The sequence below is a fragment of the Passer montanus genome, unplaced genomic scaffold (genome assembly GCF_014805655.1).
Source record: "Passer montanus isolate IOZ18808 unplaced genomic scaffold, ASM1480565v1 scaffold58, whole genome shotgun sequence".
NCBI classification, from domain to species: Eukaryota; Metazoa; Chordata; class Aves; order Passeriformes; family Passeridae; genus Passer; species Passer montanus.
The window spans coordinates 3,576,373-3,596,833 of record NW_024370816.1 but is presented as its reverse complement, the minus strand read 5'-3'; the positions used below and the strand labels follow the sequence as shown (position 1 = coordinate 3,596,833).

The window sequence follows — 20,461 nt, the reverse complement described above, 5'->3', positions numbered from 1 at the left end:
GTGGAGGAGCCCTGTCCTGCCTGGAGCTGGGGTTTGACACGTCCCAAAGTGGGGCTGGGCAGTGGAGTTGCTGCCCTTGCTGCTTTCCTGACTGCCAGGGCTGTTTCTCAGAGCAGTGTTTAGGGAATAGGGGTTTTTGAAACATGGACAGGCATTGCTGCCCCTACAAATTCTTGTAGTAACAGCATAATGGGTGAGAGGGGGGAATTCTGTTCAGTGTACATGGAGCCAGGATTTATTTGGCCTTTTTTTTTTTTTTTTGTGAGTAGTTGCACAGAACAAGTTTCCTTTTAGAATTAAGAGATGTATGTTTGAAACAAGCTGCTTGAAAGCTGAGGTTGAACTTGATGCTGTTGTGTTGCTCTGATGTGGTCTGACTTCAGTATGGGAGCTCACTGTGATTTTGTATCCTTCAGCATTTTGCTGGGGTTTTTGTGCAATTAGTTTGTAGTCCCTCCTTATTTTAATCTTTTGGCACCGTTTTGAGCCCTTTGCTCCCTAGACTTGGTGGAATTTATATGTCCCAAGTTCACACTATGCTTTCTCCAGTGCTGAGCATTCTGGCCTGCTGTACCTGAAGATGATGTAATGCTTTATTTCATTTGCAGCTCAGTTCTGTTTGTCTGGCTGTCTCACATGTGATAGACAGTTCCTTTGATAATCAGAATAAATAGTGTGAATGAGAGGAAATGTGTACTTACGATTTCCCAAGTCTAGCTTGTTTATTTTGCAACACATCCAACTCTTATTTTGGGAAGGTTTTTTAATAATTCATTCAGCAAGGAGGCTGCAAGAACTCATCTCCCTCACCTGTACTTTGTAACACAATTGAGAGCTCACTAGTTTGGCAATAGCCTGATAATAATATTGCCTGATAATAATATTACCTGCTTGCTTTTTCAACTGTCATCTGGAAAGAAAAGAGACCTTTTCTAAAAGAGGATGTGCTTGAGACAGAGATGGAGAAATTAAATGCTACAAACTTTTCTTGTGTTACAGGACAGGGAAAGAGGGCCAGCCCAGGGAATACTACACTTTGGATTCCATCTTGTTCCTGCTCAATAATGTGCACCTTTCCCATCCTGTGTATGTCCGTCGTGCTGCAGTAAGTAGACCATAAAAAATGTGATTTTTGTCTTGTGATGATGAATGTGTTATTTTATATGTGTTATTATTTATATTTTATATGTGTTATTTTCAGAGAATGATAAATGCACTTGTGTGTGTGAATTTGGCTGGGGGAAGTGAGAATGGTATGCAGCAGAGCATGTGTGAATGTTTGAAAACAATCAGCTCTGCAGAAGGATCATATGACAAGTCCTGTCAGGGTGGAGTATTTTTCTTGACAATTCACTTCCTAACATATTATCCCTTCAAACCACCAAATTATGCTTGCAGCAAGAGTTTGTTAACCAATTATTAACAGTAATGACAGCATTTGTCTTGATAGTCTATGGACATAGTTTAGTGCTGGAAACAATTTCACGAGTACTTTTGTCCATGTGGTGTGTGGAGTGATCCCAGTCCAGATGATCCTTTAGTGCCTTAGATGGCAGGGATCTGCAGAATGGAGAAAAGCAGAACAGCTTTGGAGTGGACTTAGAAGTAAGCAATCCTATTAAAAAAATTACTGGTTAAGCCTTACAAATAAAGATAAAAATGAATTTTTTAACAGTCCTTTTAATTTCTGTTTGACTGTTTTCTGAGGCCACTCTTCATCTTTCCTGGTGCTTCATTGTTACCTGAGTCAGCAGTGCTGTGTTGAAACAACACAATTGAGATACATCATTGCTGTGTATCAACACAGACTCCTGGAGGGGAGTGTTTGTGTGTGTGCTAAAAGCTAGTTCTTGATCTTATTGGCAAGTTTGATGGAAGGAGGGAAAAGGCTGCCCTCTCTTTCAGTTTTGTAGCAAGCTGTGTGTTTGATTTTGTGTAGCTGAGCATCCTTTAGGATGTGGTTGCACTTTAAGCTTGCTTGGGTGGCAGGACACATGGTCATGTCTTTGTGTGAATGAGTAGTTTTCTGTAAAAGTGAAAGATCTTCACTGGGTCTCTGTGGGGGAAGAACAGTTTAATGTCACATCTGCTGTCTTTTCAGACTGAAAACATTCCTGTGGTAAGAAGACCTGATAGGAAAGACTTGCTTGCATACCTAAATGGGGAAACATGTAAGTGATGTGTTCTTTTGACTTGGACACACAGTGCTCTTTACTGCTTCATGTTCATGGCACAAGTGAGGGCTGGGAGGGGGAGGAAGGCTGGGTAACAGGCAGTTTGCATCTCAGCTGAATGTGCTGAAACTTCTCAAACTAAGTTATTATTTCTTACATTTTTAATTGTGTTCTTAAATTAAGTGTTTTGCTTGGATAGGAGATGCATTCCTACATGCATGTTTGGAGGTGAACATTATTATTACCATTAACCTACTCTGGTTAATAATTATGTGTTAGAATGTTTAGCTTGTATGTTTTTTCCTTCTCCAGACTATGGGAAGCTTTCAGTAGTACATGGATTTTGAATGCAAGAAATGTGTGGGATGAAATCTTCAGTTTAATAAAATATATGGAATCACTGCTTTGTCAGTCCTGCACATTTGCCTGGCATTTCATCATAAATTTTTTGTTAACAATAGTCAGAGAAAAGAGGTTTCTCTGAGAAAAACAGAAATACCACCTTTGGAAGATCTTCTGCTTTGTAGATATTAAGTATCCTGGAGTATGAGATTATTTCTGTAATATGATGAGTAAAATCAATTTATGTTTATATATATATATATTTATGTATATATATATATGTTAAAGGGATCAGCAGGTTGCCTTTTTTAAAAAAAGACAAACCAGTAGGTCTTGATTCTAGATTCTAATTCTCATTGTGACTGTTTTCTTTTATAAGTGATATATAGAGATCATAGAATCATTAATTAATTAATTTATGTTGGAATGGACTAGGAGAGGTCACCTGGTCCAATCCACTTTTCAGAGAAGGGCCAGATGACCCTGAGCAACATGATTTAACTTTACATTCAGTCAGGTTCTGACTAGTTCCACTAGTCCCGGTGTCTGACCACCTTTGCTACCTAATATGTAGAGTTTCCATTGTTGCACTTCATCTGTTGTCCTTCTTTCTTTTATACCCAAATATTATTGTAAATATTTTCTTTTTAAACTAAATCTTCTGTTTGAATGCAGCAACCTCATCAAGCATAGACAGAAGTGCTCCACTTGAAATTGGTCTTCAACGATCCACTCAAGGTACAGTTTAACTAACTAATAACTTTGAGGTTTATTTTATAAAAATCTACTACAATCTTGTGTTTTAATGTCCTCTTTTTCTTGTAGTTAAAAGAGCAGCAGATGAAATACTAGCAGAAGCAAAGAAACCAAGAATAGAGGTAATTACAGTGACTGTCATCAATACAAATGGGCGGTGGAGGTAAATTAGGGTGTTTATCTGTTTTTGTTGGAATTCCATTGGGTTGCCTCTCCTTTAGGGTACAGAGAGCTTCTGTTTTGGGAGTGGGAACTGGAAGGGGTTAGAAGTTAGACTTGGAGAATTGTGGTTCTTAAGGAAACTTCCAATAGCTCTGCACTTAATGATAGTGCCCAGACAAAAAAGCATTGGAAATAAAGATTGTCCTTGCAAACGTGAAGGAAATACTTCTGACTAATTCCAGCTGTATTTATATTTGAAAAGAGAATGCACAAGAATTAAACCTGGCTGTTCCTTCCAGGATGAGGAGTGTGTGCGCCTCGACAAGGAGCGCTTGGCAGCTCGGCTGGAGGGACACAAGGAGGGCATCGTGCAAACGGAGCAGATCAGGTGGGATTGCTGTCCTGGTGCCTCGTGCTTGAGTACAGGATGGAGAGCAGTTCTTGTGCTGCCAGTTATGCTTCTGGCCAGCAGCTCTCAGTGGAAATTTTCCTCACTTTTGATGCTCTCAGTAATGTTTGAGGAGTCAGACCTTGGAACACTTATGTGCAGATTTGAAGCATTTATGAAATCCATAATTACAGCTAACCACATGAAAGACATGTATTTTGGATGATTTCTTCCTATCTCTTATATGTATACTTAAAAGGAAACTATAGGGAAAAAAATCTGATTGTGGCATGGTTAAAAAGCATAACTAAAAAAAAAAAATTAGTAGTATGTCTGACGTATAAACTGATAATTTGGATGTTACCTTGAATGTAGCATTACAACTTTACAGTGATGCAGGGAAGATTACTATGTGTTGTTTGAATTAGTTTATATTCTCTAGTTATCAGTTCTTTTAATGCTGAATGTAAACAATTACAGGGAAGATTACTATGTGTTGTTTGAATTAGTTTATATTCTCTGAATGTAAACAACTCCCCCTTTAAAAAAATACAAGTATTTACAGGTGGTGAGTTTCAAATCCGTGATTCACCCTGCTGTGCACCAAGTAGCAACACAATGAAATTCCATTTCCCATGACATAGTTACAAAGGAGAATGCTTCACAGCCAGTACTTGCATTAATTTTTTCATATATTCTCAAAGAAAAAACAGCCCCATGTAATAGTAAATTTGGTATGGACAGTTAGTATTATGCAATTCAGCCTTGATCTTTTTTTCTTCAGCTCACCTACAAAACAGCAGGGCTCACTGACAGCCCAATGCTGTTTACAATTAAAAACAAACACACATGGGTGTTGCACTCTTGGACTTGAGTGAGTTCTCTCAAACCCAGATTAGTGTGGACAAGGTTTCCACCATGTGTTGTTTGCTGACCTGCACGGTCTGAGAAGGTGCCACATCTTCCAAGGGACCAAGTCCACATAACTGCACCTCAGCCAAGGTTTAGAGTCATGCTCTGAGAGCCTCAGAGCAGCCAGGGCTTGGTTGGCAAAAGTATAATCCACTAAAAGAAACCAGGGAACCCAAATTCAGATGTTGTTATAAATGAAGTTGTTAGTCCTGATGCTTTACATTTGGATTCTTTATTTTTGTTTGGTATAGTTGGGATTTTTGGATGGTCTTTGTGTTAGTACTGTGAGTCTTTTGTCACAAAACAGGTTCACATGCCCAAAACAGCAATGCCAAGCCTATAACATTTCAATGTATATATAAGGTGACTGTTTTGTGGTTTATAGCACAGCCTTAAACTTTGGCAGGATGAAGTTATTCATTCACAAATTCTTTCAGGAGAATTGTTTGTGCAATAATTCAGTCTCTGCTGTTACTTTTGCTCATCTAGGTCCTTGTCTGAAGCTATGTCAGTGGAAAAAATTGCTGCTATCAAAGCCAAAATCATGGCAAAGAAAAGATCCACTATCAAAACTGATCTGGATGATGACATAACTGCTCTTAAACAGAGAAGTTTTGTTGATGCTGAAGTGGATGTAACTAGAGATATTGTCAGCAGGGAGAGAGTATGGAGGACAAGAACCACAATCTTACAAAGCACAGGCAAGGTAATGCTCTGGGTATGAAGCTGGGTGTTATGATCCCTATGACAAACTGCATTTTTATTTTCTGTATCTGATTTGTTAATCAGAGTTGACAGGGGGATTATGCTCAGTGTTCCATGTGAAGGTGGGCTTGCTGTTGGCACAGTGACAGAAGCGTTTGTCCTTATGTTACAGTAAATCTAAATTGTATCTCCAACTACTTGCTACAACCATTTAAAAGATACAAAGTAATTACCTAATGCCTCTTAACCAAAGCTGGCTTGAGCCCTGCAGCGGGGAGGGCTCCAGGAATGGATTGGAAACCGACCAAAGTGGGGAGTAATTGATAGAACAGTGCAGGTACATTAAAAGCCCAAAGCCCTCTGCATTGTGGAAAGCACCAAAGAAAGGAGGAAAAATGCTGGAATGAACAAAACCAGAGAGTGTTAGCATGAAGAGGTTTTTGTCCCTTGATGGTGCTTTGGGCTGCACTTGGTTCTGTGCTGTTCTGAGCATGGTTGCAAGCACAGCTGACAGCTTGCTCTCTTTGGACAGTGAGGCTTTCTTTATTGCAGAGCTACTTGGCACTAAATTTCTCAAGGAAGCAGTAAGTCAATTTCTAAAAGATTTCAAGGATCTGTTTTCCTGACATTATTGTCAAACTGCATCCTTTGCCTTCATTACTTTTAAGTATTGCCATAGGAAAATAATGTGTAGAAGTAAATGAACTGTCTTAATTTGTCTTATTTTTAACAGTATTTTACGTAGCTCTCAACTTCCCAGTGTTGTCCCAGGGTAGAATAATTCAATTCATGAATTATGGGGTAATTACTGGGTATGTGGCACATTCCTGTGTGCCACCTACAGAGTGAGTGTTGCTTCTCTGAATCTCAGATTTGTAGCAGCCCTCACTGCTGAGCATCTGATAAACTGGTAAAAGTGTTGATGTTTTTAGTCATTGGGAAGATTTGTACCAAAGGAATCTGTGTAGCTCTTGTTCTTTTTGTGAATCATTCATGGCATTCCTATCTCTGCTTTTCTTCCAAGTGAAACTGCAAAGGTAGCAGGGAAGAGATGAATGTCTTTGTTGTGGTATCCCTGTAGTGACAGTGAGATGAGGTAGTGACTTTAAGCAAAACATGACCCAGGGACAAAGCCAAGAAACAAAAGGTGCAGTTTGTTCTTGAGTCTAGCATGCAGTTACTGTGGGCAGCCTGGTGAGTGTATGGGCATAACAGCAAATCTTTATTTCGGTTTGTGCAGGGTTGCAGGAACATTCTTGGTAGCTTGGACAGCAATCACCGAGTGTTTATGTTTATATTTTCCAACAAGTAGCAGTGAAAGTAAGTAGATAGAGAAACATCACTTGTTACTGAGGGCTGTGGTTTATCCCAGAACAGCTCAGGTTTTTCATTTGTACTTTGGTTGGGAGGGTTTTTTGGTATATGTTTGGTTTTTGGGGTTTTTTCCTTTTTTTTCCCTCTGTTTCATGAACTTTTATAAAAACCTTCTTGAAAGTTGTGAAGAAACTCAGATATGTTGTTACGGGCGAATAATTTCTTCCCTTCTTCCCTCTTCTTTTTAAGAATTTTGATCAGGGAAGCATGATAATGCTCTGCCAATGCTGGTCTGACTCTTCTATGTGATATTTGAATTGCTGATGTGCCCGATAATTCTTTTTATTGAAATTTTTCACTATTTGCTTGGTATGGGTTTATCTGCACTCTCTTGAATCCTCTCCTAGAGTATTTAAAACCAAAATTGACTTCAGCAGTGCATGCCTTTTTAATATCTGAATTCCTTTGGAACTCCTGGATGAATGGTAACAAACAGTGAGCACTCCTAATTGTAAATTTTGTTGTTTCTTTGCAAAAATTGCCTCAGTCCAAGGCTTCTGAGGCTCTTTTCCACAGAGAAGCACTCGTGTGTGTTTAAGTTTTCCCAGTGTTCTCTGTAATAAACTAAGATGCACAAACAGCTTAAGATGCAAAAAGTACACAAAAGTAAAAGGCCACAGTAGGCCACAGTACAAAAAAAAAATTCTTGACCTTTTCAGCTTACTGACAGGTTTCCTCTGGATTGAATATGTTTGAAGAAAATATTGATTCCTCCAGCAATATGCTCCTCAAAATTCTTCATAGATGTCAAAAATATTAACTGTATTTCTGAAGCATTTACTGTTTCTCCTTTTGGACTCACTTCCCAACTCTGAAGTTTGCTTTATAGAACTGTTCCAGGATGTTTAAGTCTCTGGTGGTGTAGTGTTCTTTTTTAATTTTGAAAAAAGTTCTTATGATACTTGTATTCTGTCCTTTTACCTGCTGCTTTTATTGCCAGAATCTTCATTGTCACAAATCTCCCCTTGCTGAAATTACAGTGATAGACATTTTTCTGGCTGTGAGTTTGTTTTTTGGCTTATGAGAATGTGTCATTTGAGTGCATTGATGCTGCTGTTGTAGAAGGTGCTTCAGCAGCTGTGTCATTGCCACTTTATTTGACCCTTAGAATTTCTGCAATGCATCACACAGGTCCCTTGTCTGTGTGACCTCTCTGATGCCCTCTTTTGATCAGATGTTGATCCCTGGATGTCTTTTAGTGGTTTCTGTGAGGTTCCTGTTTGTAAAAATCAGACATTTCGGTTCACTTGTCCTCTTTTGCTTTTAAGATTTCTATATTTGCATTTATCTGCTTGCTTTTTGTTATATTTTGCTTAAAACTTTTTGTTGAGTTCTTATTCCATAGTTTTCTGTATGATTATTATGCAGTTCTACCTCTTTTGGAAAGTCAGTGTTTGATGTAATTGCTAGTAGATGAATCATCCTGCTCTCTCTGTTTTAAATATTTGTTGCCTTTCCCCAAGTCTGTACTGCAGTCTTCTAGATTTTTATGAATAATGTGGCATTTTTATGTGATCACTTTTCAGAGCCAAATTGCATGTGTTTAGTATAAAGATTTATTTCCTTCTCATAGTAGCTTAATAGTAATTAATTCAGTAATTTAGAACTCTCTGACAGTATATGTTGTTCAAAGGAATTTAATTTCAGGAAGAGTTTTGAATCTGTACATGAACTATTTACTATCGTAAGTGTTTGAAATGTTAAGTTTTGCATTAGAGCTCTGCACAGGATTCAGTTGTGTTCATGTTTTTAGATAAATGGGAGGCTGTTTTGTAAAACAAACCATTGAACACCTAGGAAAAAACCTGTGTTTATAGTGAAATTGATTCTTTCCTTTCACATCCTTCCTCTAGCTTTCTTTCCTAAAAAATCCTTTTGTTTTTATGATCTTTTGTAGCAGGCAAGAGCAGTATTTTCTGAAGGAAAAACCTCCTCATTTCATCTCTACTGTAAATGTATTTGGCACTTGAATTTTTCCCATGGGAACAAATTAAAGTAGCATTCACAGGTGTATTTCGAGAGTGTGTTTTTGTCTGTGACTGCTGGTGTACTTGATTTATATTTCTTTATTTTATTTTTCATCTTCCCAGATTGCTCAGAACTATTTCTTAGATAAGCAGCAAGGTAACTGGGTGGGCTGTGCTGAATGTGCTCTACTTGTGTGTAGAGAAATCTTAAAGCTGGAATCTTGGATATGCACTAATACTGGCCTTGTGAATTTGTAACTCCTTGAAATGATCCAGTGTTCTGTTTTGAGCAGCTCTGAGCATTTTGGATGTTCCTTAAAAAAACCCCAAAATTCTCTACTTGTGTGTAGAGAAATCTTAAAGCTGGAATCTTGGATATGCACTAATACTGGCCTTGTGCTTTTGTAACTTTTTGAAATGAACCAGTGTTCTGATATGAGCAGCTCTGAGCATTTTGGATGTTCTTAAAAAAATAAATTAATCCTTTTCTTTGTGGAGTGTGGTGGGTTGACCTTGGTTGGGTGGATGACAGGTGCCCACTAAGCTACTTCCCTCCTCAGCAGGATGACTGGGAGAAAATAAGATGCAAAAAAATATGTTGGTCAAGATCAAGGCAGTTTATTAGAAACAAAGGATGTGTGGGGAAGCAAAGGAGGACAAGATGTATTCTCTGCTTCCTATCAGGAAATCTCTAGGCTCTTCCTGGGGAGCAGCACTTGGATACAGTGAGCAGTTGCTCCTGAAGACAAATATTGTAACAAGAAATGCCCTCCTCCTTCTTTCTCTTAGCTTTTACTGCTGAGCAGATGTTGTGTGGTGGGGAATGTCCCTGGGGTCAGCTGTCCTGGCTGGCTGTCCTCTAAGATCCTGCCCAGCTCCATGACTGGTGAGGAGGCAGCTTGGGGCTGGGCCAGCCCTGCTCAGCAGCAGCCAAAGCTCTGGGCTGTTATCAGCATCTCTGTGCCTACCAAGGCACAGTGCAGCACTTCCAGAATTAACTCCACCTCAGCCACACCCAGCTCATGGGAAAATGCTGCAGTTTATCGCTAAAACTTGAAATTTTGGCCAGCGCTCTTCAGTTATCTTTTTTCACAGTTGCAAGTATATTAGAATTCTGTTTTCTCACGTGAACTCTAACCCTCTGTACAAGGAAATAACATAATCCAGCCTGTCAAAGGTATGGGAAGTCTTAAAGGTTATAGCACACAACCTTTCTAAATCTCCTCAGCTGAGAAGCTGAACAGTAGCTGCACACTCCTGATGTAAGTGATGTCCAGGCAGACACATTTACACATCTGTCAGCACTGGCCCAGCTGCTGCTTTGGTGCATTTCTCAGCTTTTAGCATATCTGTAAATATTTTCTCCTCCTGAGCCTTGTGTAAATCTTCTGAAGACTTTGCCAGGCGTTACATGGCAATGAGTGACCTGTATGGCATCTTAACATTTCTGCCTGCCTGGAGACAGTCCAGGGAAAAGCTCTGAAGTAGAACCATGTAAGCTGGACAGGAGACATTGGCATTTCAGGTGTACACATTTCTGATGGAGTTAGGTGTGTACCAAATCTAAGAATGATGGGGCGTGGGCTCTTTCTGCAGGTAACTCTTTATATTGGAAAAACTGTTAAGACTTGGTATGGGATCAGAGTTAGGTGGAGCTGAGTCTCTGTAGTTTCATAACCTTTACATCATGAAATTGTATCTTTTTGTAAGTGTAGCCTTGTTCCTTTAACTGTACCTTACTTACAAGGTCAAGGTTGAGATGTTGAAGCAATAGTCTTTTTTTTTTTTCTTGCTGTTGCTTCACTGCTGCAGGCTGGTGAATTTGATTCTCTTGCAGTCTGGGTAGTTGTATTTTTCCTGCTTAATATATACAAAAAAACCTTAAGAAAATATTCTAAATCACAGATTTTTTAAAATATAAAATAGTTATTTTTTCTTTCTAATAAGGTATAAACTAAGCCTGAATAAAATAAAATATTTTCCTGCCTTGATCCTTATATATCCTCTGTTCTTATGCAAAAGACTCAAACTGGGCTATCCAGCACATTTTAAGTTTTGTGTTGAAAACATAGAAATCTTATACTGTATAACAAGTAATTTGATTAAACAAACAGCTTTGTTTTTTAAGCCTTCATAGATTTTCAGCTTTTATATCTTTAATTATTGCAGCCCTGTTGCAATGTACTAGTTATCTGTACTTTTCTTTGGGAGGTCACTTGATGCTCAGTTAATACAGAAGGGAATAGACTTTCATAGCTCTTGACTGTGAATTTTATGTATTAAATTTCATAATTTTGATTTGTATTTCCCCACTGTGCCACCCCTAGCTTCTGGCTATTTTTGTGTGCATGGTGAGAGAAGACCAGACCTGAGTAGGATTTAGATGGGAGAGAGAGATAGAGATGGGAGTTTATAGCTGACCTAGCTAGAGGGATTGGCATTTTCCTGCTGTGTGCCATTTACCTTGGATGTAATCCACAATTGCAAATTTATCTACTACAGCATCTGAATTATTCCAGAATGTTATTTTGTGGTCTTCTATATTCTTGTACACAAGTAATAAAGAGCAGAACTGGGGTTTTTTTGTGTACGTAGCTGATGTTTGTGTTGGTCATGATTAATAGTTTTGTGTTATTTTACCTTGGATGTAATCCACAATTGCAAATTTATCTACTACAGCATCTGAATTATTCCAGAATGTTGTTATTTTGTGGTCTTCTGTATTCTTGTACGCAAGTATTAAAGAGCAGGACTGATTTTTTTTTTTGTGTATGTAGCTGATTTTTGTGTTGGTCATGATTTATAGTTTTGTGTTACCACCTGCAAAATATTACTACTGCAGTTAGTACTTGCATATTTTATTCTTAAAATTATTATGTTTTCTTTATAGGTTTGATCCTTTTCATAGTAACTACTGTATTTGAAGTAAATGTGGGAAATTATGTTTTCAGTTAATTTCAGTTCTCATATTTTTGTTCTGATGAATCTTGACCATTCTTACCAGTGAAGTCACCTGCAAGGAGGTTAGTACTGCAGTTGTAATTAAAATTTCAATAATTTAGCTGGAAAAACAATTTTGAAGCAAGACTAATAGTATTTAAATCACTTTACGTACCTAAGAGGTCTGAGAGTAAAATTTTGCTTATTTTAAGAGAAATTGATTGTAAAAGCATCTTCATGTGTGGGCTCTAGGTGGCAGAATTGTCTCACGTCTGTGCAGTTCCCAGCAGTGAGACTTGAGCAGCAGATTGAACAAGGCCAGGTGTGCCAGGTGAGAGCAGCTGGTGTCCCCAGCAGTCCTTCAGGTGGAGCAGGAGTGGCTCTGGAGTGGCTGTGCACGAATGTCACCGTGCACCTCGAGTGCCCAAACTCCACTTGATGCAGGACTGGCTTCCTTAGTAAAACCAGGCAGGTTCTTTTATTGCTGCCAGGCACTACTGCAAACGTTCTGAATGTACATTTAAAGGAAAGATGGCTCAGATTTTAAAAATAGTATTTACATTCAGCAATAATCTTGTTTTGTCCTTACCTGCCTGGAATTTGACCAAAAAATTTGTAGAATAAAGCATTATGGTTTCCTGAAAGAATATTTAGGTCAGCTATAAAGTAATTCCTTAAACACTACTCTCACATAACTATTAAAAAATCATGTATTTCCATATCCTAAATTGATAGGAGAAATAAACTAAGATTATTTATCAAGGGGATTGGGATTTTTGCCATTTTATGCTGTACTGTATTTTCAGGCTGTTACAGTGTTGCTGCTGTTTCACACATCTGAATTAAAATTTCAAATTAAATATTTCAGTTGTCTTTATATAATATTCTTGCTATAAAAAAATAGTGAAGATAAGCTAGAACAAGTGAATATTGCACATTTTACTGAACACATAGTCCACAAATACAGAGGGAGCTGTATAGGGAGCACAGTCCACAGCTGTACAGAGAGCAGATCTACTCACAGCTGTATTTTCAGTTCAGCCTTGGTAATACACAGTTAACTTATTGAGTGGAACACAAAGAAATGCCCAGATAACTTTTTGTGAAAGGAGTGTCTGATTTTTATTTTTTCCCCCAACAATTAGTAACAAGTTCAATTTTTATCAACCTTTTCTCATAGGCTCCCTCATCTGCAGCTTGACAGAGTCATCATGTGCTCTTAGTTGTTTAGCAATATGAATTCCAGTATGTAATGTGAATTTCTTAAACTGCCATTGTCCTAATGCAGGATCACAAACACTTTTTTATTCAGGTGGTTAATCTGCAGTCTCCTGTGTGGCAGTGTGCTTGTTGTGTTCCCCCAGAGTGTGCAGAGAGCAGTTTGAGGGGCACCAAGACTCCCTGCAGTTGGGGATTACAAGAGCAGGGAGGAGAGAAGATCAGCTTCAAACTTGGTGAACAGTTTGCAAATTGAAGAGAAATATTCTGAAGGCATATGAGAGTGATGCCTTAAATGATTTTTTACTTTTTGATTTGAATTTGAGATTTAAATATGTGCTTTAATTTTAGATGTGCAAAATATTTGCTTTTAAATATACAGTTTATCACTTCATGTTTCTTATGAGCAGTGTTTTAAGTTCTGCTGTACTTTTATGAGGCCATCTCAATGCTGTTTTTCTTGTCATGCCATATATAGGAATTACTGAAAATGTGTGATAGGAATATTGCCTTTTTGGCACAGCATCGTGCCTTTCAGTCTGCCAATGGCTGTAAAGGATTCAGCAGTATGTCTCAGCATATCAAGCAAATGTGTAAAGAAATGTAGTTGGGGCTCAATTCTTCCTTCTCCGGCCCTACTCTAAGTCTGGACAATGTTTATAGCTCTTGATTTTCCTGGGATGTATGTCCAAGAAATCCTTACTGTCAGTTCAAATAAGAGGTTTTTTTGAATTTATATCGTTTTTCTTAGGCCCCTCTTTTTCTGCAGTGAAACACCAGAGTGTAAATCTGATTAAAAATTGGTTGCAACTTAGCTATAGGAAAGTTTTGAAGCACTGTAAGCCATATTGTGTAACAGGGTATATATTTGTAGTTTTACATGCTAGATTTAAGGTTTTATTTTTGTCAGATGATTGAGATGAAGTGTACTTTTCTTCAATTATTTTTTCCTCTAGAATTGCTTTCAATGAAGCTGAAACCAATGCTTATCCTTGATGATTATTTTTAGAAAAATATTTCTCTATTTTTGCTAGCATGATGAAGCTGCTGTAGTGACTAGCAGTCTTTGTTAATGGCAGTTAGGGTTGTGGTTGGCTGCAGAAGTTAAAGGCTGCAATTTTTTAGAATAAACTGTGATATATTGCAATGGAAATATTTTTATTATAAAAGAAATTTAGTTAGTGATGTGACTTCATGAAGCCTTCCTCATCAGAGCAGTCTGATCTGACTGGCCCTGGGATTTCTCCACAAACATCCTGGCATTAAATCACCACCAGTGAGAGTAACTTGATTTGATGTGTGTTAGTCACTGTCTTGGCAAGGGATAGAGCATCTGTGCAGAGAAACAAATATTTTGATGTTTTGGGTTTTTTTTTCCCCTCTTCTGCTCTGTCCCTCAGAGAAGTTTTTGGTAGTAAAAGTATTGGACTTGGTTTAACTAAGTTTAACTAAATCTAGGGCAGAAGCTAATGGATATTCATATTCTGATCTCTGAAGGGATGAACAATGAAACCTTAGCAGTCTTAACTCTGCAGGGCTTTACAAATCAGCAGGTACGTGCAGTGCACTTGCTGCTCAATCATTTTTCTGTCACAGTAATATAATCCCATATCCCTGACCAAGCCAGTGACCAGCAAGAAGATGATGTTGGTTGGAGTGCTTGTTAAAACACTGCTGGTTTTATCCCCTTCCAAACAGTCATTAGCTGTGGCCCTGGGGGACTTGCATTTTCATGCTGTGAAAAAAAAGATATCAGCAAGAACATTTCTGATTTTGTGCTTATTAGTGGCTTGTTTTCAGCAGATGGGAGAAACAACCTTGTGGGGTTTTTACCTGAGTTGGGTCCAGGATGTGCAATTCAAGGCTATTAAAATCCCATGTGTTTAAATGCCTTGGAAAAGTTCCTCATCTGAAGTTGAAATTCCCTTTGAGACTGTGTTAACTGTAGGTTTTGTGAGTAAAATCTGGATGTGAATGTTGGTTGTAACCTCCTTGTGCTGGGAGATTTGGCTTCTGCATGGACAGTCACTCTTAAAACCTTGCTCCTGTTGTTAATTAGCTCCTCCTTGTGAGTTTCAGAAGATGGAGTAGCCTTGTTTCTTAGTGTGTGATAAAGCACAGCAATAACAAGAATTTTGATTAATATGATGCCCAGGTCACAGCTTGGCAGAAGTCTGAATTTCCAGTAACAACTTGTAGTTAAGACTTTGAGTATCATTTTATAATTGATATGTGCATGGCTTGCAGCTCTTGCAAGGGTTTGTTTTTTTTTTTTTTTTCCCCCCCTAGGATTTTTCTGACTGAGAAGAACTTTAAATACAGTTTTGTGTGAGTTCTTTCACAGTTTGTCAAAAGAACTGGCTTTGCTCAGGGGATGGTTTTGCCTTATTAGTGGTTTCTGGTGGTTTTCCAGTTCCTGCCCTTGGTGGCTTGCAGTGGATTGACAAGATGTTCACTGAGGTCAAGTGAGCAGACTTAGGGGAGCTTTGCAGTACAACTCTCTAAGTGATTTCTATGAAATTCACTCCAGAAGTCTTTGTTTTGTAATTCATGTCTTTGTTTCATGATGCCAGTGATGTTAACACCACTTCAGTGTTAATATACAATACTCTGGAACAGTGTTGGCATTTTGTGCATACTTTATATTATTCTGAACCAGATAAAAAAAAGCTGTTTTCCCTAATTGATAGTAAGGTTTCTTTTACTGATGAACCATTACTGAAAATTGAAATTAGTAGGAGGCTTTGTGTACAATTAACTCTGTACCTTATAGGTTACAAGTGCTTTGAGAGGAGTTTGGTTTACTCTGTGATGTAATGAAGACAGATTTAGCAGGTGTGGGCCTTAAAGAATAGAGGGTAGCAGTGATGCCTTAAAACCCTGTTAATGTTTGGATGCTGTCTCAGAAAAGGGGTCAGAAATCAGCTCTTTAGAAAACTGGTGCCCCAGTTCTGGTTTTTGGTGAAATGTAAGTTAAGGAAGTGGTGTGTTCCATCTGGATGGTTATGTGAAACGCAGGTGGTCAGTAAGGTTCACGGGTACCTGCTATCTTTTTCAGAACTTTGCCAAGAATATTTTTGCAATTCTTCAATCAGTTAAAGCCAGAGAAGAAGGCCGAGCACCTGAGCAAAGACCTGCACCCAACACAGCACCAACGGTAAGAGCAGTGTGTGTGTGTGGCTGAACACGAGGGCTGGGACACCACAAGTGAGACTACAGTGTCTTCTCACTACTGCACACACAATTTGTTTGGGTTTACTTCCAAAAAATGCTTATTTTTCAAGCATAATTTCACAGCTATTCTTTGACTTAAGTTGCATTTATTGGTATTTAAAGAGTTGAATATATTAGTTTAATTAGTTCAATATGCTCTTGTTAGCGAGAGATGAATCTGCCAGTGCCAGCTTCTGCATCTATCAAGCATTAGCCACATGCTGCATCTATTTGCAAAAAGTGTATTCCATGAGAGTGCTGCCATTTCAGATGAAATGTTTTGCTGCTTTTCTGACAGATAGGGTAGCAAATGTTTAAGAATCTGGAGCATGACTCATGAGTGGGAACAGCTCGAACCAGCTTTCTTTTGCCTGTAATAAATCAGGACAGACTTAGAGCTGTATTGTTTACTTCTATCCAGGTATTAGACAGGATTTGTTTAGAAGTGTGGTGTTTACTGTTGTGTTCTATTAAACCTAATGTATCTTTGAACATGGTGGTAGTCTGCTCTAAAAGCTCTTTAATTGTACTGTGTTTTGTTTTTGCTGCTGCTGCATTTAACAAAGAACTAAATTTAAATAGCGAGATGAATTTCAACATGTAAATATTTGCTTTGTGTTGAATTTCTTAAATTGTGCATGGCATTATTCAAATGTCCCACTCAGAATAAATGTGAATACATAACTAAGCTATCCACAAAAAGGATTGAATTGATATTGAGTGTGCCTCTAGATTGGTGCTTTTTAAAAACTTTTTTCCCAGAATGCCTTTTTTTCTCCCCTCAAAATTTGTTTTTAGCAAAATTTTATCTTAATCAGGCTGACAAGGGAGATTTTGTGTGGCTGAAGCCTTAATCATGAATTGTCAGTTAATTTTTTTTTCCTTGGTAATTCTTTAAGTATAACAAAAACTCAGTAGAGATTTTAATAATGTAGTTTGTTACTGTTTGTTATTTTAGTTTTGCCTCAGGTTATTCTCTTTGCATTCGGTACTAAACTGTTTCTGTAAGACTTTAAGTGGATATTGAATGAAAACATCAGAAATTTTCAAATGCATTGAAACGCCTACTAAAATGAACTGGTTTTATATTCTTGAGTAGTTCTAAGTAATGCTTAATGAAATTCAAAAGCCATCAAACACCTTTTAGTATGTTTTACACATGTTATTTGACCTGTTTTAGGATCCCACTTTACGAAATAAACAACCTATTCCAGCTGCCTACAACAGATATGATCAGGAAAGATTTAAAGGCAAAGAAGGTAAGTTGATTGCAATGCTTTTTTCAAAATTAAAAAAAAAATAATTGGGAACCAACACTGTCCAGTCACCCAAGTTCATATTGGAGGATTTTCCCTGCTATTATTTCACAAACCTATGGAAAGACAAAAAAAGAGCTGTAACTATGCCTAAAGGTAGCTTTCCAAGTAATAAAATCCAAAGGTGTTATTTCATAGAAATTATTTCTACCTCTTAGGAAGCAAACTGAAAGCTTAAAACCAGAACTTCTTGTGGGGGAGAAAATTGTTGGAGGGTCCTATGCAATTGATAAAAAATCACAAGTACAAGGATAAGTGTCAGGTGCACAATATGTAATTAGATTCCTTCTCCTCAAATAACCACAGTTCCTCTAAAAGTTGCCTCCAGTAATTCCAAGTAAATATTATCTAGTTGTGTCTATTTAAATTAAAAAACAAACTGGGAACAGCAGTGCAAAACACAAGAACCCTCCTGGAGAGGAGAGGAAACAATCTGCAATGTTGAAGAAGTCTCACCAGTTTTAAAAGATGGTGAGCATTGAACTTGAGTGATAAGTTGTCCCCATTGCTTTTTTTATCTTGTTTTTAGCACAAGTTCAGTGACTTCACTTTTCATATCTTGCTGTGGTTTTATTTTGCAATCTTGTGTTTGTTGTGCTTGGATGGTTTTGTGTTTCTTGCAGAAGGTCATGCAAATGTTGTTACATTTCTGAATTGCTTCTTCCTCCTGTGTGACTCAGAATGTGGTGTTGGGGTTTCACTTGGTGCTGGGATGGGATTGACTGGACTGCAGCAATTGTTCCAGTTGAAAGATTCTTTTGTGCTGAGGTCATATTGTACCTGCCCAACCCACTGTCACACTCCATTCCAGAGAGTGTTTTTCTGCCTTAGCTTTCTGGTTACTTATATTTGGTGTAGTCACACAAAGTTGATTTTGTATTTCAGGTTCCTAGGGATATTTCAAGAAATACACAGGTTAAGAATACCAAGTTAGCTAAGTGTAGGCTAGCACTGGAAATAAAAATGAGGTGTTGGAAAGAAGGTATTTTAAACATGAGATTGACTTATGAAAGGTATTGGTACATCACTTATGGAAGTTACATAGAATTAGTAATTAACATCTGGATTTCTTAGGAGAGGACCTAGAGATATTTGAGGTCTTCTTTGGCTTCAAATTAACTTCAGAAAATAGCAAAGATCTGATTTACTTCTAGAGTATTCTATTGTAAAACAAGTAACTTTTAAATTGTAGTCTAACTGGAACTCTGAGTACAAGTGGTTTTCCTGTCATAATTAGGCATTAATGCACAGATAATGTTATTTTCTTAAAACTGAATGATGCATATCACTTGCAGCTCTGTCACAAGTTCCTTATAGGATTTCTAATTTAGTTGCCCTCAAAATGAAGCAGTGGCTCCCAAATATTCAGTGTAGAAGTGTGAGTACAAGCAGAAAAGTCATCAATAAAAATAAAATAAGGGGTTTCTTTTTCATTAAACTCTAGTTTTTTACAGTAAGTAGAGTAAGAACTTGTTTATGGAAACGTTGCAGTATTGGGACTTTGGGAAAAGAATTCTGAAGGAAAAGAAAAATAATTAAGTTCAAAGGATAATAACTTGCAGTCTTTATGCCATTGTATCCACATTTCTTTAGTGATGGTGGATAACACCTATGATTAAGCTGAATCCTACAGATTTCTGAAGGGTTTCCACACCTTGCCCTCTCTGCCTGTGTTGGCTGCAAACTGTGGAAGGCAGGATGGTGTGGTGCTTATAACAATGGCACAGTGGTGGGCTTGGCTAAACATTGAAAGAAAGCCAAAGGGCAATGTCTCCTGGCTTTTTTCTTTGTGTCTCACCTGTTTGCTCTTTCCTCAGAGGGACTGAAATCCTAGGAAGGGTTCACAGTAGTCCTCTTCTAGTTGCAGCAGGATTGCGGCATATTGCCTGTATTCAGTTTTGTATGTTACTACAGTATTTAAAGTTTAGGCAGCAAAGAGGTGAACTGTTTTCCTTTGAATATTTGTGGGCTTTAATAGAGTTTTTCCATTAGCTGTCTTGTCCTTAGCATAAGAAATTCAAAGCTTGTAGAGCTAAGAGAGTAAATTTAGGAATTTTAACATGCATTAAGTAAACTGTTGAGTTGCAGCCAAATTTCTCTGCTTCTTGTGGTGGATCATTATTTCTGATGCAATGTATCAGGATGCCTCTCTGGTAGACTAAGTTAAAATTTTCATGCCAGATGGGCCATGCTTTGCTGCTAGAGTGGTTTCACAGGCAGTGTGAGGGGGTGTGATGGTGCTGTTCTTGAAGAGCAAACAGTGAGTTCCAGGTGCATTCAGTGGCCCTGCTCAGCCCAGGGGCAGGGCTTGGTCACCTTTTCTCCAGGGCTGCCTTGATCCTGCAGCTTGGGTCTGGCTGGACAGAGAAACCTTTCCTTTGTCATCCTTCAAGCTCTGTGATGCATTAGAATGTTGTTGGCAGTAGGAATTGCACATCCTGGATATTTCCACGTGGAAAGTGGAAGAACACTTTGCTTGGCAGTGCACCCATCCTGCCCAGCTGCTCAGGTGTTTTTGAGGTGAGGAGGTGAACTGCTTGCAGTCGCTTCCCTTGGGTCCTGTAGCTTTGGGTTTTCTTCCATGCTGGCAGTTAGTGATGGTATCTTCTCTTCAACAGCACAGAGCTCCATCCTGTGCTAAGCTTCCTCTGCTTTTACCTTGGTAGTCCTATTCCTTTCCTTTCTATTACTTATTGAGTGTTTTTTTTACACTTTATTAATATGCATCTTTACAACTGGAGAAATTTTTCCAAACTGCAATTTGTCATACCTTCTTGAGCAACATAATTTTAAAATCTTGTTCAGGATTTAAAAATCCTGTGCTCAAATGCCATTTGATGCTTTAGGAGCTTATTTTGTGTTCTCTCCTGTGTGCCTTAATGTTTGATATTTAGATACACATTATTGGTATATATGTTTTGGATGCTATACTGTCTTTCCCCTCATTTTCTTGGGTGGCTTTACCTCAGAAGATTTTTTTCACATGCTCATTCT

General features: G+C 38.1%; 1 protein-coding gene across 1 annotated transcript in view; it reads left to right on the top strand.

Annotated features, from left to right (window-relative positions):
• Positions 1-20,461, top strand: part of CDC73 (cell division cycle 73) — a 102,253-nt gene that overhangs the window by 4,727 nt on the left and 77,065 nt on the right. The window contains exons 2-9 of the mRNA XM_039726263.1: positions 1,000-1,105; positions 2,102-2,171; positions 3,192-3,254; positions 3,342-3,394; positions 3,734-3,822; positions 5,224-5,440; positions 15,997-16,095; positions 17,332-17,410. Coding sequence (XP_039582197.1) covers positions 1,000-1,105; positions 2,102-2,171; positions 3,192-3,254; positions 3,342-3,394; positions 3,734-3,822; positions 5,224-5,440; positions 15,997-16,095; positions 17,332-17,410 — 776 coding nt within the window. The remainder of the gene's footprint in view (positions 1-999; positions 1,106-2,101; positions 2,172-3,191; positions 3,255-3,341; positions 3,395-3,733; positions 3,823-5,223; positions 5,441-15,996; positions 16,096-17,331; positions 17,411-20,461) is intronic.